Source organism: Schistocerca serialis, chromosome 4, assembly GCF_023864345.2.
Source record: "Schistocerca serialis cubense isolate TAMUIC-IGC-003099 chromosome 4, iqSchSeri2.2, whole genome shotgun sequence".
In the NCBI taxonomy this organism is placed as follows: domain Eukaryota; kingdom Metazoa; phylum Arthropoda; class Insecta; order Orthoptera; family Acrididae; genus Schistocerca; species Schistocerca serialis.
Window position 1 is genome coordinate 394,294,862 of NC_064641.1, and position 19,584 is coordinate 394,314,445.

Here is a 19,584-nt window from a genome sequence, read left to right on the forward strand (position 1 = left end):
AGGAGTATTGCAGGACACAAGGAATTGGCCATATTTTAATGATTCCCTAGACCCAATTGACAGACTGATCTGATCAATTCTGCTTTGGCTACAATCATTACTAAGCTTAGTACTGACAACCTTACAAAATGGTACAAAGTGTAAATACCCTTTGAACTTTTGATAGGTAACGTGCACACAGAGATTGATCTTTTCATCATAAAATTATTACAGTAAGAAATTAGTAATTGATTTCAAGAAAAAACACAATGAACAGTGATAAGATGTTAAATTACATATCAGTAAGGTGGAAGAAGAAAACATTGCCAACTTTAACCGATATATGAAGAAAGCGTACAAGTACAAAGTTGGTGATCTTGTAGTGATAAAACAAAAAAAAACTGGAGCAAAACTGAAGAACTTTCGTCCCTGGAAAGTTACTGAAGTTAAAACAAATGACACCTACTGTGTGTGCTGATAAGGTGGTAACCATGAGGGTCTCAGGACAACACCAACGTGTGCTGAATTTATGCAACCGTGGCCAAGCGGCTACTCCATTCGAGTCAGTTCATTGTCTGAATGGCCAAATGTGGAATTCGGATGGGAGATTTAAAGGTTTTCCCACCAATGAGACAAATAAGACAAACATTGCAGATTAGTTTGTGTGTATTCATTCAGAAACTATGTTCACAGAGAACTGTTCTTTTGTTTTGTTCCTTATTAGATTTTGTAACTGTGAAAGTAATACATAGTTTGTGTGAAAGTTGGACCCATTTCTTCCTAAGTATGTAATGTGGGTGGGTTTCATTCACAATGAGTTCTGATCTTTTGCCACACAAACTTCTCATATATTACTAGGTATGCATCTGATTTCTAATTCACTGGATGCAGATTTACAACTTACTGCTCTAAAATGTGTCTGTACTTGCATTTTCAGATAACTTGAAACTAACAATGTTGTTGTGAATGTCTTTAAGTCTGAAGACTGGTCTGATGCAGCTCTCCACAGTATTTTATCTTCACAAGCACTGTCACCTTTGCATGTCCAATATCTTTGTAAAAGTAACCCACAGATATACAAAACTACTATCTTTTACCATAACTGCTGCAACCTACATCTATTATTGTCTGATCTATACACATAACTTTCACTATCTCTCCATATTTTACTCTCTTCCTACATGTACTGTTTATTATCCACAATGCACTTCTATATAAGCCTACACACCACACAAATACTTTCAGAAAAGACTTCCTAACATTTCAATTTTCTTAGTAATTTTTATTTTTCAGAAAATCTTTTCTTGCTGTTGTCACTCTACATTTTATACTCTCATTACTTCTGCCATCATCAGTTACTTCGCTGCCCAAATAGCAAAACTTGTATCCTTCTTTCGGCATCTCATTTCATGATCTAATTCTCTCAGCATCACAGGGCTTAATTCGACTACACCCTGTTACCATCACGTTAATTTCTATAAAGTCACACTGGTATACCAAATATTGAGTATATGTATCTCAATATTTGGTACATGAATACATAAGTGACCAACTGAGTGTTGTACATTTACGAAGTGTCGCTTCACTACATGCATGGTAGTGACGGTGATTCTTACTTTTCATCCTCAACAAATGAGGATACTGTGATTTTGTGTGATTGTGGTCTCTCAAAGTGACAATGAATAAAAGAAAGACAATGAGTAGGCAACTCACCTCCAATGGAAAATGTATGTTCATGAAGGGCTTCCACTAGTAGAGGATGAAGATGAATCCTATGATGCATAGCTTGGAAAATATGAACAATATTGTAACAATGTCAGCATTACTTCAGAAGAGGACACATGTTGTACATTGACAACTACTCTTGTCCAGATTTCTTCCATTATTTGCATCATGGAGTAACGAATGAATTAGGGGCCATTATCATCAACAGTGAAAAGTATAATGACATTAAAATGCAAATTACTGAAAGGGAAATTGGTATTTCAGTGAACAAACACAGTAATAGCACTGAAGGGATGTGTGCATGTTGATAAAAGTCACCTTGTTGTATGGCATCAAATGACAAAACTACTGCCAAGCAAATTTGGAAATATATACATCTAAATACATGCTGCACTAATATGAATCATCTGAATCACTGGATAAGCATAATAGAATGTGTGCAAGAAACTAAAAAATTAGACAAAAATTATTTTTCACATACTGACATGTGAAACACATTCAGACCCTTTAACCAATAGACACTTGAGTACCTCCTGATCATCTTTTAACATTCATCTAATAAGATGAAGTTTCAATTGCAGCACAGAAAAAAGCAAAAGGAAATGCATTACTATTGTAAATGATGTGGTATTGGAGTTGTCGATATACTTCATTTTTTGCTGTACCATCTTCATAAGAAAAACTCCACAGCACAAAAAGGGTTAGTAACGTACTTAGAAAATATTTTTTCACAAAATTTATTCAGTCTTTTATTTTCTGTAAGTGTCAGGACTGAAGACCACAACAACAACAACAACAACAACAACAACAAGTGTCAATTTCTTTTTATGAGACTTCTCCCCACAATGGAGCCCAATTTAGTGTATGTCTCAGATGGAGTGGATGAGATGAATTTAGAAGAGGTGAGAGATAAGCAGAGGCAATGAAAAGGAAAGGACAGCTGAAACTGAGGATTAGATTATGGTGCCAAAAGAAGCTCCCTTTTATGCTTTTGCGAAAGTGGCAAGTTATGGAGGTAACATTGGAATTCAGGGAGCATGCAGGGCAGAAGAAGAAAGGCAGAGCACAATGAAGACACTGTGAACAAAAGTCTGTAGATGTGTATACCGTATTTACTCGAACCTAAGCCGCACTCGAATCTAAGCCGCACCTGAAAAATGAGACTCAAAATCAAGGAAAAAAAAAATTCCCGAATCTACACCACACCTGAAATTTGAGACTCGAAATTCAAGAGGAGAGAAAAGTTTTAGGCCGCACCTCCAAATCGAAACAAAGTTGGTCCATTGTAATATGAGACACAATTTAGGTCGAATGAATGACGATACAGCTACAGTAGTTTGGTTCGAGTCGTAAGCTTAGCAGTTAAGCTTAACCAGGTAGCCATTGCTATGCGTCAGGCGCTCCGTCTGTATTTATACGGGTACCCTTCCTTTTTCACGTGCTTCGTCTGGCTTTGACTTGATTGCATATTTTTCTTTGATCTGATAAGTGCCGTTCTCTTTGTTATAGGTGTTTACGTCACTCTAAGCTGAAAATGCATTACTGTACTGAGTCACGCGTTGTTTGTCGCGGCATGGCTTGCTTTTGTGCGCGCTACCGCGGCTTACAATAAAAAATAAAAAAGAGAGGAATTGTCTCATAACCGAAACAATGGCAAGAGACTGCTTACTTGTTACTTACACTGCTGCTTTCTTTGATAATGATCAACAAGAACCAAATAATAGACTGCGTATGATAGAAGATGTTCTGAAGGAGAGTTAAGCGAAAATTTTTTTCAGTTTGAAAATCTTTGCAGGCACCTCTCTAGTACATTACATTCTGCACAGAAATTAGAGTCATCTTAGATTTAAAAATCTAGTCAACTACCGTGCTTCATTTCTGACTGTATCACTATCAGGCATAAGAATAATACGAATATAAACATGACATGATATGTATATTCTTACACGTTTGCTGTTGTCTCACTCTAGTTTCGTAGTTTATTAGGCAGACAGGATTTAAGTGAGACAGCAGCAAACACGAAACAATACATGGGAAAATGTTTATATTCGTATTATTCTTATAAGAGAATACTGTATGTGATTCACAATTCATAAAACTTCCTATTAGCAACCGTCTCTTCTCACAGGTATGAAAAAATTCAGAATGTAGGGTTGGCCATATTGACAAACATCCCAAAGTCTTGTCAGTCGGATTTTCGTAGTACATTGGAATGCTGCTACATTTGAAGATGAACAATACGGAATTTGTATTTACTTCATTGGATAATGTATGAAAATGCAATGGTCGAAACTCGGGGCGGAGGAAAAAGCTCGTCTTCCACCTTTTTTTTTACATTTATTTACTGACGCACAGGTTTTGGCGCTGGTATTTATCTTTGTGCCTGCAAAGCATGCCTGTGTTGCGCTACATATATTCGACGGCAGAAGTTAGTTGTGGCGGCACCTACCAACATTTATCAGAACTTCCGCTTGCTTTGCACTCGATTCTAAGCCGCAGGCGGTTTTTTGGATTACAAAAACCAGAAAAAAAAGTGCAGTTTAGATTCGAGTAAATACGGTACATAACAATGATATGGCGGACAGAAAGGGAAAGAGAGAGTGTAGCAATATATTAGTGGAAATTGCAACCAGGAGGTTGTTGGACCATCAGTTGTGTTGGACAGACAACTCTAGTTGTGTAATTCAAAAAAAGTAGTGTGTCTAATGGGATAGGCTGAATCACTGACAGGGCTTGGATCAGATGTGCTGGCTGAATACAATGAACAAATCATTCTCTTGGATAATTTGCACAGATATGATCCATGTGGCAATAAAGTTGGGATCAGGGATGGCAAAATATTGGAGCAGTACATTTTGTGGTTTGGGTAGGCTGACAAGTGCAAGTTAAAAAGAAGTGGTAATGATTTTGGAGAGGATATTCTCCATTTGAGAGAATGACGGAAGGTAGTCACGATCCACCATGGTGATGTGATTAACTGTACAAGCCTGAGGTGACAGTGGTACAATTAGAGAGGTACTCTTCTATACTTGATTATGTGGTGTCTTTTAATTGTGAGTAACAGAGGAAAATGACGGGAGATATGTTTGTGGCCTGACAATGCCTACAGCGTATTGGTTCAGCACTACCATTTATGGGTGATAAGGATGTATATGTGGGATTTTTTTGGGTGGAAAATTGGTGGCAAACAATTTGGAAGTATTTTTTGTATCTGATGGGCTTAATTAGGAGGAAAGTTTCAATGGGCAGACAGATTTCATGTGCTTGTGTCTATTGCTGGTCAGCATCTGCACTACAAAGCTGTTTTCCCTATTCATTCCACACTCTCAAGCAAACAGAATATATATATTTAAAAAAAAAAAAAAAAGGGAATTCATCAACATGATATACATTAAATGACAACCTGATGACCACATACATCATTAACATGAAAATTCAGCCTGGAAGATGCACACCAACCTTATTTTCACATAACACACTTGCTCATACAACTTTTTGATGTAAATACTGTTGTAGTGCATGCTATCGATACCATGTGGTACAGTCCATGTCTAAAAGCTGGTAGGAACCCATGCGACTGCACTGCCTAACTGTGGCTGGCTCCATAACACCCTACTCTGCTTGCACAGTCACCACCACCATGGAGCCAAGTTACAGGATGCTGCACTGCTCTAGGACAGTCTATTAGCTGGAGCTCTGCCTGTGTACTCAAAGCATTATCAGTAGCCTCTGTTGTTATTGTGTGTGATGAACTGGCCTGTCACGAGGACATGTCATAGATTGTAATCGACACTTGCTGTTACTCAAGTAATGTAAAAGGGTGTTACTTAAACACCATGTGTGCTTCTCACTGTTTTTGCTCTCTGTCTTAGAACCTACCAAATCCTTGGCATCCATCACCAGACCAACCAAACAAATAAATAAGCCTTTAAATCAGAGCCAGGTGTGGAGCACTAGTCAGTGAACCTTTAAAAAGCATATTTTACTTTTCTCTACTTAGTTTTTAAAAAATGGTTTTCTCAGATACAGTTATAGGTGTTGAAGGCTGGTGTAAAGGAGCAATCAGACCATCACACGCTAACGCGCTGGTCTGATGAACACTTTTTACTCCACAGACAGTACGTTGTCCTCGATGGTGAGTGTTCATCGGAGGTGAGGGTATCATCTGGAATGCCCTAGGGAAGTGTGGTAGGTCCGCTGTTGTTTTCTATCTACAGAAATGATCTTTTGAATAGGGTGGATAGCAATGTGCGGCTGTTTGCTGATGATGCTGTGGTGTACAGGAAGGTGTCGTCGTTGAGTGACTGTAGGAGGATACAAGATGACTTGGACAGGACTTGTGATTGGTGTAAAGACTGGCAGCAAACTCTAAATATAGATAAATGTAAATTAATGCAGATGAATAGGAAAAAGAATCCCATAATGTTTGAATACTCCATTAGTAGTGTAGTGCTAGCGCCTGACACAGTCATATCGATTAAATATTTGGGTGTAACATTGCAGAGTGATATGAAGTGGGACAAGCATGTAATGGCAGTTGTGGGGAAGGCGGATAGTCGTCTTCGATTCATTGGTAGAATTTTGGGACAATGTGGTTCATCTGTAAAGGAGACCACTTATAAAACACTAATGTGACCTATTCTTGAGTACTGCTTGAGCGTTTGGAATCCCTATCAGGTCGGATTGAGGGAGGACATAGAAGCAATTCAAAGGCGGGCTGCTAGATTTGTTACTGGTAGGTTTGATCATCACGCGAGTGTTACGGAAATGCTTAAGGAACTTGGGTGGGAGGCTCTGGAGGAAAGGAGGCATTCTTTTTGTGAATCGCTACTGAGGAAATTTAGAGAACCAGCATTTCAGGCTGACTGCAGTACAATTTTACTGCCGCCAACTTATATTTCGCGGAAAGACCACAAAGATAAGATAAGAGAGATTAGGGCTCATACAGAGGCATATAGGCAGTCATTTTTCCCTTGATCTGTTTGGGAGTGGAACAGAGAGAGAAGATGATAGTTGTGATACGAGGTACCCTCTGCCATGCACCGTATGGTGGATTGCGGAGTATGTATGTAGATGTAGATAGACAGCCATGGCTATGTATGGTATCAGCCTGATGCATATATGTGCAGTATATTTATGTGTCAGTAACTTGGAGCTTTTATGCCTGCTGTAAAATGTACAGCTTTTGCGAGCCCCTTACACACAGTATGAATTTCCTGTTGTTGCACTTTTCACTAACCGAAAGCATATCTTTCCAGAGGCAATCTCACCTAGCTGTTATGTACATTCAACGTGGAGAGTGTTAAAAGAACTTGGTAAATCAAATTTCTTTACTTTATTTTTCAACCTCAGGATGCGAAAATGGAATTGTAAATGGTTTCAAACTCATCAGCACTTAATCTGTTTAAAGAGAAAGGAACAGGGTGATTGTAAAAACACATGGTAATTAAATTACAAAATTAAAGTTACTTCCATTCACAATTAGATTACATTACATTGTAACTATGCATTATACATAGTCTGTGTAACATTGTAAATATTTCTGTCATTGCAAGAGGTCTACACACATCTCAGTCCTGCAAGGCACTTGAGATACTTACGGAAAAATGTATACAAGCATTGCACGCTAGTCATAATTCAGTATTTACATAATATGCTTCTTTAAGCAGCTAGAACTACTACACACTATTAACATTATGCACATGTTCCAAGGTTTGAGATTATGTAGATTCATTTGAATTTGTATTTCATAATGTTTGCACAATTTGATAAGATTTTAATGATGAAAGTTTAGCATTAATTTTCAGACTGCAGTATGTACCAACAATCAATCTCTTATGTATAAAAGGCAATGTACTGACTTGACTGACTGACTGACTGACTGACTGACTCATCATTGCCCAGCCAAAACTGCTAAAGATAGAAATGTGAAATTTGGGTAAGAATCGTTTACAAAGGGATTTTTTGAAATTCCAACCCTAAGAGGGTAAAATAGAGGATGAAAGGTTTGTTTGAAAAATGTCACTATTAAGGATAAATTTTGAAGCTACACCTATGAAAATTGGTATTATGTTTCTTGGTCAGAAATAAAGAAATATGTGTCTCAGCATTTTTGGAAATTTAACTCTTTGGGGATGAAATAGTTGGTGAAAGCTTTTTTTTTGAAAATACATCATACAGTATTTTTAAAGCTACATCTATGTTCATTGGTATTCGACTTCTTGGTTACAAATTTTTAAAAAAAGTGTGTTTCAGTGTTTTTGGAAATTGAACCATAAGGGGGTGAAATAGGGGATGAGATGTTTCATGAAAATACTTTATTATGAAAACATTTTTAAAGCTAAATCTAAGAAAAATTAAATTTGGCTTCTTAATTGGAAATAAAAAATTTTTTTTCACTGTTTTCAGAAATTCAACCCTATGGGGGTGAAACAGGGTCAGACTGAATCCCTGACCCATCATCACCCAGCCCAAACAGCTAAGGATAGAAACTTGAAGTTTGGAGAGGGTGTCGATCTTATACTGCAGTCATTATTTAACAAGGATTGTCCACTACTAAAGGGGTAAAGTGGGGGAGGAAAGGCCTTTTGACAGTATGTCACTATTAAGGGAATTTCGAATCTTGAACTACAGAAACTGATGTTTGGTTTCTCAGCCAGAAAATAAAAAATGTGTTTCAGCATTTTTGGAAACTCAACTACAAAAGGGTAGAATAGTGGGTGAAAGTTTTTTTTAAATAAATAATTACTAAAGAAGTATTAAAGGATTTTTTAGGCTACATCTATGACAATCGGTATTTGACTTCTCCGTCAGAAATAAAAAAGTAAGTGTTTTGTGTTCCTGGAAATTCAATTCCTAAGAGTGTGCACCCAATAGGGGATGAAAATTTTTAAAAAATATTTCATTATATTGAAGGAATTTTAAAGCTAGATTTATAAAAATGTTATTTCACTTCTCGCCTAGATATGAAGAAACATTTGCTCGGGGATGAAAGTTGCTATGGAAATATCTTGACAAGAACACAAAAGACATAACTAACAAAAACTTTGGCCTCCAGTTACCAGAATCACTTTTCAGCCAGGAGTACATTCAGAAAATACCATGCTTATATGGGCTTAATTAGCATGAAAAGCTTAGAAGGTGTTGCAATTTGTGAACAATATAAAAATTTGATTAAACAAACACAAAAAACAAAAATTTCTGCTGCCTGTACAGTCTACATGAGCAAAGCAGTAGGTATTAAGCTAGTCTTGATAGACAGTCTGATTATTTACATAAATATGAGTTAATAGAGGGAAACATTCCACATGGGAAAAATATATCTAAAAACAAAGATGATGTGACTTACCAAACGAAAGTGCTGGCACGTCGATAGACACACAAACAAACACAAACATACACACAAAATACTAGCTTTCGCAACCAACGGTTGCTTCGTCAGGAAAGAGGGAAGGAGAGGGAAAGACGAAAGGATGTGGGTTTTAAGCATAACAAGCTTGTGTCTGTATATGTGTGGATGGATATGTGTGTGTGTGCGCGAGTGTATACCCATTCTTTTTTCCCCCTAAGGTAAGTCTTTCCGATCCCGGGATTGAAATGACTCCTTACCCTCTCCCTTACAACCCAAATCCTTTCGTCTTTCCCTCTCCTTCCCTCTTTCCTGACGAAGCAACCGTTGGTTGCGAAAGCTAGTATTTTGTGTGTATGTTTGTGTTTGTTTTTGTGTCTATCGACATGCCAGCGCTTTCGTTTGGTAAGTCACATCATCTTTGTTTTTAGATATATTTACATAAATATGTATACTACGTGTAAATTATCACTGATCATATTTCTCTATTTACCTAAAATATTCATACTTAAAGAACTTACTCAGCAACATAATAAGAGTCCCGCGTAAGGATCAAGATAGAATCCATTTCAGTTTCTGTAGGATCTCCTGACCTGCAACCCAAATGCAAGCCATAGAGTACAATTCACAAGAAAATGTGAAGAGCAAAAGTATATTAAGTATATACCTACACTGGGTCTGCATCTATAAGGCCCCATGCCCCAAGAATGATCTCAGAATCACTTATTAACATTTTTTTACAATCTTCAATGAGCAATTTCACATGCTCAGCTGTTAAGGCTACATCTTCTTCATCAACGGCCTTCTCTTGAGAGAATACATCATCTGACACAATGTTACCTGAAAAAGTCATTTGTAAATGCATAAATTTTCTATCATTGTAAATTGAAAATTAATAAACACTCTACCATGTATATTACAATTTATTGTAGCCTCATGGTTTCTCGTGGTGGACCTGGCAAAAGATTCTATCAAAGAATTTCTACTAATTGAGAACTGTTCTAAAAATTAAGTAAATAAACAAAACTCACAACATACAACTAAAAATAGTGTTCCTGTTCACCAGTGCTTTGTTTCAATTTGAAACATGAATGCAATATTTCACAGAATGTTATTTGACTGCAAGAAGCGTTTGGTCCTGAAAAACAATTTGGGTGTGAAAATGAACAGAATTTATGTTTATGCAAGGGCTAAGTTAAAATTTTTCAGCCCCCCCATGGATGACACTGACAGCAATGACAGGTTATCTTTGTTATGTTGATGTAATATAATTGGATAGATAAGAAGTCTGTTCATCAAAAGGCAGCAGATGGAAACACAAATACTGCTGGAAAAAAATAGTACATCCTTTTAGAGGTTTCCAGTTCACTCAAGATTTATTGTTTCAACAGTGCATATGGAGAACATGAAATGATTACATTTACAGATCAATAGCACAAGTGGTTCTGAGGTACCAGGTATCGACCCACGCTGAAACACCTGTGCGTGGTGTAGCCTCAACAAACAGCAATGGAGGCAATGACTCTGGCATCCAGTTGATTGTACAGATGGCACATACTGTTTTGGGATACGTTATGCCACACCTGCTTCACCAGTTCATGTAGTTCTGAAGAGTTGTTGGTTGATGAGTCACACGAATCACTTGGCACCCCATCCTATCCTGAATGAGCTCAACTGGAGACAAGCCTGGAAATTGTGCTGGCCAGGGAAGTTGCTGCATGTACTGCAGAGCACGTTGAGTTTCACAGGCAGTGTGTGCAAGAATTATCCTGTTGGCATAACACATCAACTTCCTGTCCCAAGAATGGGGAAAGAAGATGTCTAACAACATTCTGCATATACTGAGATCTGGTTAGCATCCTCTCAAGAAACCCCAAAGGTGAAGAGGAGTTGCAGTCACACCCCCACACCATAAGGCCTGGGTTGGGGTCAGTGTGTCTTGGACGAATGCACTCTATGAGACAGCATTCACCAGGTCTATGTCAAATGCACAAATGACTATCACTTGCATGCAGGCAGAATTTGCTTTCATCAGTGAAAACTATGGAGCGCCATTCCATCTTCCAACTGATCCTCTGATGGCACCAGTCGAGCTGTGCATATTGACAGTGTGGTGTGAGTGGAAGACGGGCTATAGGTGTACATGCCCGCAGTCCCACTGCTAATAACATAGGGCTGCGAAATTAAATTTTTATTCAAGGCTTTTAATCCCGAAAGACAATTTTTATTAATTACTGGTCTCTGTTGAAGAATGTTAAGTCAGATATTGGCTATCACTTATGAGAAAACTGTAATAACACTATAAAGGATTGTCACATTTATACAATATCAAAATATTAAAAGACACTTGCAGCTGTACTAGTAACTTTGAACTGTTTACAAATGTATACAGTAAATAAAATCATATAGCACTTATTTGTTCATAGACCTAATCACTACTTAAGTTCAACATATTCCAAGTCTTACAGAGACACTGCACTTTTTGCAGTACCACTTCCTCTTCACATTGAAATTTTGTCTTACAGATTTTCTTCTGTGCTGTAGGCCCACATTATCTGTTTTTAGAGACCAACAATAGTCAGTCAACATCCCTTCATCCCATCTGCCTTGATAACGTGAGTCTATTTCTATCATGTACAGATAAACCATTTCTCCATACTCTTTGCTAATATCTCCAAGACTGTCAGGGAAAAAGTCATTATGACTATGAGTTATTATACTGATAATTCGGTAATTTTCACACTTGTCAGCAACCCTTTTTTTTGGGGGGAGGGGGGGGGGGGGGGGGAATTGTAATCACTACATTATTCTTGAAGTCTGAGGGCATTTCATCTGTCTCATACACCTTGCACAAAGATGCAATAGGTTTGTCATGGCTGGTTCTCCCAAGGCTATCAGTAGTTCTGGTGGAACTGTAATAAATAAGCAATTAAAATGGAAGTTACCAGATGGATACTAAATACAATGCAGTCTACATTTTCACAAGTCAGTGCCCAGTACAAAGTTACAAAAATAACTTCTGGGTACCCAATACAAAAATGAACCTAAACAGGCTTGGAAACTAGTTTATGGGAATAAAGAAACATTATGAAAATTGATCATTTGCAGCTTTCTGTATTCATATTCAGAACAGTCTCACAGGCTCTTAATCATCCATAATGGATAAGTTCAATCTGGCTAGTTCATCAAACATTACTGTACAGAATGTGACAATCCTAGACTACATTAAAATTTCAAGTGATCATAGACTCTTAAGATGCAGAGAAGAAATAATTAAAAAGCAAGGTATAATGTTCAGAAATTTATTAAATTAAGATTTATGAACCTTTTAAAAGCAATATATAGATGTAACCATAGGCTCAAAAACGGTTCAAATGGCTCTGAGCACTATGGGACTTAACATCTATGGTCATCAGTCCCCTAGAACTTAGAACTACTTAAACCTAACTAACCTAAGGACATCACACAACACCCAGCCATCACGAGGCAGAGAAAATCCCTGACCCCGCCGGGAGTCGAACCCGGGAACCCGGGCGTGGGAAGCGAGAACGCTACCGCACGACCACGAGCTGCGGGCTGTAACCATAGGCGTCCACAGTCATTGTAACTGCCAATAACATATTTCCTTTGTCCATGATCATGTTGTCCATTAAATGTTCTTCATTGGCATTTGCTTTATTGCTTGCCACTGGTTCAAATAAGTGAATGGTAAATGGACAGCAATTATGACAAAGCACTGTTTAGTTGCTGTCTAGTGCCGACTGAGGTGTGCCAGTACTCTGTGTACCTGTAGCTGCTACAGTCTCCCATGTACCTATGTATGTTGCTTCACTTGAGCTGCCACTCTGTAGTCCTGTAGCTGTTGGCAGCCTAGGTTCCAAAAGTTGGTACCCACCCTCTCTATTCATGTTAGCGGGTTGCTTGGCTATTTGTATCACCTCTCTAATCCTCCTCCTGGAGGTAAGATGCTGTTTCACCAATAAACAGGCTTCTCGAAATTCTATCTGTTTGCCACACTCATCCTGGTGTTCTGCCACTACTGACCTGGTGCACTGTTTTAGTCGGATACCTCTTTCGTGTTCAAATACCCAGGCACTGATCAGTCGCCCCATCTCACCTGCATATATTAGCCCATACTCGCACCTTATTTCATAAACCACCAAATCAGCAGTGACAGAACACCAGGGTGAATGCAGCAAACAGGTAGAATTTTGAGAAGCCTGTATACTGGCAAAACTGACTCTTACCTTCATGGGAAAGATTAGAGAGGCGATAGATACAGCCACGTGACCCACCAACATGAGTAGAAGAGGCAGGTACCAACGTCTCGCATCTCGGCTGGCACCAGTAACAGCACTATGGAATGGCAGCTCATGCGAAACACACACACACACACACACACACACACACACACACACACACAAAAGAGAGAGAGCACAGTGGCCTCAAGTACACAGGGTACTGGCACACCTCAGCTTGTACTAGGCAGTGTTTCCCATTCACCTGCTTTCATCAGTGGCAAGCAATAAAATAAATACCAATCAGGAACATCTATTTCCACCAATGAAACAAAATAATGAAAACACCAATAAAGAATATTTAACACCCCTCCTCCACTCCCTCAATAGTCTATCAGAGTTCAATAACAGCCTCTTGTGTCAGTATATCGCATATAAGAACCAAACTTTTGTCATTCAGCAGAGAGAGAGAGAGAGAGAAGAAGAAGAAGAAGAAGAAGAAGGACTCTGAGGAGGGCCATTTGCAACAGTGGCCGAAACATTGGGAGTTGTACATATTGACAATTTATACACTTCATTTTGAAATATGTTTTATAGTTTTAATCCAAATAAAAACAAAATTTGCTATCCAAATATAAAAACCAATTCTTGTTTGAATTACACTGTAAAATTCCAAAAAAACAGTGGTTAAATTAACTCCCTGTAACAGGGATCTGAGAATTACTGGGCTGCATCAGTCTGCTGGATGGACTCTGGAAGAATGTGGTTGTACTGAGCATAAAAGTTTGTAGCTGCTGAGATCACACATGGAACGGTCTCTGCATTGTGCGATTATCTATTTCTAGATTATGAACTACCTCTGAATCATAACAGTCAACCAGTGTTATAGCTTATACTAAGTACACCAGCTCCTTATGTGTATGCTGGGCCACTGTTAATGATGAATTACTATAATAGTGATGCAACAGTTATAAAAGGGCTCAAATGACTTTACTAACCTTCCAGTTCAAATAATGAAACCAAAATTCTTTCACTTGCTTGTAGAGAGCGTCACTAACAGATAAGAAAACTTTATTATTCAGCTTCAAAGCTTTATAAAATTATTACACTCTACACTTACCCAACATCATATCTATGGTAGCCTGCCTGTAGGCATCTTTGAAACGACTGAGGTAATACCTGGAAAACAGCAATAACATTATTTCAGTGGCAGCATTACATTTACAAATGTTAAGTACAAGTAATAAAAAAATGATCTGTTTTGCTTCATTCTGTGCCATGGGAATTACTATATTTCTTTATTAAAACTGGCTACATCTGCTGTCTATAAGTTACTGCGCAGTAAGTGTATAACTAACCCAATCAACAAAGACCAAAAAAGTGCATTACCACTACATGGAATACAGAGATGAGTTACTAATAATATTATTGCAAGAAACACGTATGGACTGACTACAGAAATCTCTGCACACTGTTCTACACTGTTCAAGGAAAAATTGAATCATAGATCATAGTCAACCTGTACAGCAGTTGTAGCACTCTTCCAGGAAAGGCATCTCCCCCCCCCCCCCCCAACCCACCCCCCACTACAAGCACTGCAACATACATCGCCATCATTTCCTGCCTAGTTCTCATATGTGAGTAGCCAAAATAACTTGTCGAGCTCGCGTTTATATACTTACGTTATTTTCAGTTTATTGAGTACTAGTCTCCAGTTGTTACATCAGATTTTGTGCAAAATATATTCCTATGAATAATGGCTGAGAAATGTGATGTTGTCAGTGATGTATGCAGTGATGGCAGGAAAGGGACTACACTGATAAATGTGGCACCTTGTTGCTGTCTATTATTGACAGTGGAGTGTAAAGCTGTGTAGCTGTGCTGTTGTCACTTGAATGATCAGAAAATTACTGCACTTCCCCTACCATTATCTGTGCTGTTGGTAGACCACACAAATCACTTCTACTCAGGAATTGCTAGCACTTTTAGAGTGGACTGCTATCAGTGAAGACACTTACCATATACCCACAGTATATCTTGCAAGGTGAGTGTGAAGATGTATTTTAGAACTGGACTGATTGTGTTCAGTCTAGAACAATAATCTGCTGTAATGAATTGCTTGACTTTCAAATACCTGCTGTTCCAGAACACCTAGGTAACCTATTTCTGTTCCAGAGGGAGCCAATTTGTGTCACTGGGCCTGTTCAGATGTTGGGAGGGACAAGGCTGGGATTATGCATTTGATACACCTCATGCTGTGAAGAGTACTTCAGCCACTGATAGTGGGGTAAATGAAATTGACACTGACAAATACCGGGTTGTTATAATTAAAATTTTTGCTACTTGCGCCAGTGAAGACAGAAAACTATTTATCATAAGGGCACTCAACTTTATAGGAATGATATTCAGACTGCACATTAAAGGATTAGCATTGTCAGTAACGTTAATGTTATGACTTGCTGCTAGATGCTAGTACTAGTATGATGACATAGGGGTGAAACATGGGCATCAGTGTGCATTACAGCTGCAGACAGTCAACATGGATGTGGTTCAGGTCAGCAGGGCTTTATTCGTAAGGCTATTTCATAAGAACAACAGCTCTTCGCGATTATCGATGCGTTAAAGGAGTACGGAAAGATGCTCTTTCCAAACTGAGGTTGAAGAACATGATTCAGAAGTTCGAATTAACTGACAATTTGGAAACTGTTACTGGGAGAGGCCAATAGCCAATTGCACCACAACACTCAAATATATAAATACTGCCAGAGCCTGAAGAGTTTGTTGAGTGAGGAGGGGAATGCTAAACTTTGAGAAAGCTCTGGTCACAACAGTCTCAGCTTGGATACAGATGACAGAGGGATAGAGAAACAATTAAAATCGCTCAAAAGAGGAAAGGCCATTGGACCTGATGGGATACCAGTTCCATTTTACACAGAGTACGCAGAAGGAACTTGCCCCCCCTTCTTGCAGCGGTGTACCGTAGGTCTCTAGAAGAGCATAGCATTCCAAAGGATTGGAAAAGGCCACAAGTCATCCCCGTTTTCAAGAAGGGACGTCGAACAGATGTGCAGAACTATAGACCTATATCTCTAACGTCAATCAGTTGTAGAATTTTTGAACACGTATTATGTTAGAGTATAATGAGTTTTCTGGAGACTAGAAATCTACTCTGTAGGAATCCGCATGGGTTTTGAAAAAGACGGTCGTGTGAAACCCAGCTCGCGCTATTCGTCCACGAGACTCAGAGAGCCATAGACACAGGTTCACAGGTAGATGCCGTGTTTCTTGACTTCCGCAAGGCGTTCGATACAGTTCCCCACAGTCGTTTAATGAACAAAGTAAGAGCATATGGACTATCAGACCAATTGTGTGATTGGATTGAAGAGTTCCTAGATAACAGAATGCAGCATGTCATTCTCAATGGAGAGAAGTCTTCCGAAGTAAGAGTGATTTCAGGTGTGCCGCAGGGGAGTGTCGTAGGACCGTTGCTATTCACAATATACATAAATGACCTTGTGGATGACATTGGAAGTTCACTGAGGCTTTTTGTGGATGATTCTGTGGTATACCGAGAGGTTGTAACAATGGAAAATTGTACTGAAATGCAGGAGGATCTGCAGCGAATTGACGCTTGGTGCAGGGAATGGCAATTGAATCTCAATGTAGACAAGTGTAATGTGCTGCGAATACATAGAAAGAAAGATCCCTTATCATGTAGCAACAATATAGCAGGTCAGCAACTGGAAGCAGTTAATTCCATAAATTATCTGGGAGTACACATAAGGAGTCATTTAAAATGGAACGATCATATAAAGTTGATCGTCGGTAAAGCAGATACCAGACTGAGATTCATTGGAAGAATCCTAAGGAAATGCAATCTGAAAACAAAGGAAGTAGGTTACAGTACGCCTGTTTGCCCACTGCTTGAATACTGCTTGCTTGAATACTGCTCAGCAGTGTGGGATCCGGTACCAGATAGGGTTGATAAAAGAGATAGAGAAGATCCAACAGAGAGCAGTGTGCTTCATTACAGGATCATTTAGTAATCGCGAAAGCGTTACGGAGATGACAGATGAACTACAGTGGAAGACTCTGCAGGAGAGACACTCAGTAGCTCGGTACGGACTTTTGTTGAAGTTTCGAGAACATACCTTCACCGAGGGGTCAAGCAGTATATTGCTCCCTCCTACGTATATCTCGTGAAGAGACCATGAGAATAAAATCAGAGAGATTAGAGCCCACACAGAGGCATACCGACAATCCTTCTTTCCACAAACAATACGAGACTGGAATAGAAGGGAGAACCGATAGAGGTACTCAAGGTACCTTCCGCCACACACTGTCAGGTGGCTTGCGGAGTATGGATGTAGATGTAGATATGAATGTTTCTTACTCTCAGAGCCTGCAATCAGTATGACCATTTCGCATACTGATCATGTGTTAACAGAGGACTTAAAATCTCCAATCAGTAGTATCAATGTGTGTGTAATAAACCACAGTATTTACTCTTTAGAGCTGACAGTTTTGGGAAAGTGTATATCATAATCTTTTTCAGTAGTTGTGGAATCACGAGGCATCTTAATTACTGAATCTTCAGAATGAGAGAGAACGTAGAACATTAATATTATTGTTTCTGCATTAGTTTGCTTATGGCTCCAAACATTCAAAGTAAAGCTATTCATTTTAAATGAAGTGTGTTAACACTGTGTGGAATATAGAGATGAGTTACTACTAATGTATATGGGCAGATACTACATAAATCTTTGCACACTGTCCTACACTGCTGGAGGATAAATTGATTCTTAGTCATTCTGTATAGCAGTTATTGTGTTCTCCTGGGAAACAATCCTTGCTTTTCTGTTTACAGACAGACTGTACCTCCCCAGCATATACTGTCCAGTTCTTTTGTAGACCACACAAAATAATTCCAATCAGATCATATTTGTAAGTTGGAGTTATTTTCAGTTTATTGAGTACTTATTTGCAGTTGCTAAGAGGGCCGTTATGAAAAACAGCTCTGCAATTGGAGCCATCAGCTGTCTGCCATAATGAAGAACCTGTGACCCAGTGTAACATTATGCTAATGTGTACAGGTGGTTATAACTAAACTTTCACTACTTGAGAGGGCCTCCATGAAAAATGAGGAATTGTTGGACAGTGAAACTCTGTGTAAATATTTGTGGAGACATGCAGAAGAAGTTACTGTTGCCATGGCTGAGAATGTTGCAAGCAACGTGCAATCTTCAAACTGCACATGAGCTGTGTCATGACAGCTGAACATTTTATGGTCCACTGTTCAAAAAATGCTGTAAACAACTGTGAAGTGGTATGCATATGAACTTCACAATAGTCAGCAAAATTTACCGCATGATACAGACATTCAAATAGACTTTGCTCCTAGATTTTTTGCAAGGTTTGAAACTGATGACGTGTGGCCTTGGAACATTTTATGCAGTCCTTACACTCACTGGGGCAGTGAACACACACAACTGTCACACTTGGGGATCATTTGCACCAATAAACATTCATGAAGTTCCACTCCAGTAGTTAATGCATCACGGAGTGGTGTGGCTTCATGGTACAGTTCCTGACTGGTCCAATTTTCGTTGAGGAACTCAGATCCTGAGGACCAAGGACATGCAGCGTGAACAGCACACTTTACTGTGATCTGCTTAACCCTACTGTATGGGAGACAAGATGCTATGATGCAAAATATAGCTCCCTCTCACAATGCGCATGAGGTCACTCGCTTACTCTGTAACCAATTCGGAGAAAACTGCATCAATGGCTGGGTTGCCCCAAACTGCGTGGCCCACAAGATCACCAGATTTGAACCCGTATGATTTCTGGCTGTGCAGTTATTTGAAGGACAGCATTTGCCAATGGAACACTAACAAATGTTAGAGGTTGACTATGAGGATGGATGGAAGGTAGCCAACATACCACCTGAGATGTTTCAAACAACAACAGAGCAATCTCTACTGTGCTCCAGGCTGTTATGGATGCAGTCATCACATTGAGTAATGTTTGTAACCTGAAACGTGAACATGGTATACAGTTAACAAATGTGCTTCTTTCAATGATTTATTCATTATTTTTCTTCTGCATGTCTTCACAAATATTTCCACAGAGTTTCACTGTCCAACAATTGCTCATTTTTCATGGAGGCCCTCTCAAGTAGTGAAAGTTTAGTTATAACCACCCTGTACACATTAGCACAATGTTACACTGGGTCACAGGTTCTTCATTATGGCAAACAGCTGACGGCTCCAACTGCAGAGCTGTTTTTCATAA

At 38.9% G+C, this 19,584-nt stretch overlaps 1 protein-coding gene across 1 annotated transcript in view; it reads right to left on the reverse strand.

The window, feature by feature from the left end:
• LOC126474913 (phosphatidylinositide phosphatase SAC2) overlaps window positions 1–19,584 on the reverse strand; it is a 373,240-nt gene that overhangs the window by 114,178 nt on the left and 239,478 nt on the right. The window contains exons 10-12 of the mRNA XM_050102409.1: window positions 14,411–14,469; window positions 9,724–9,892; window positions 9,574–9,645 (exon numbers count right to left, since the gene is read on the reverse strand). Of these exons, the coding sequence (XP_049958366.1) occupies window positions 9,574–9,645; window positions 9,724–9,892; window positions 14,411–14,469 (300 nt within the window). The remainder of the gene's footprint in view (window positions 1–9,573; window positions 9,646–9,723; window positions 9,893–14,410; window positions 14,470–19,584) is intronic.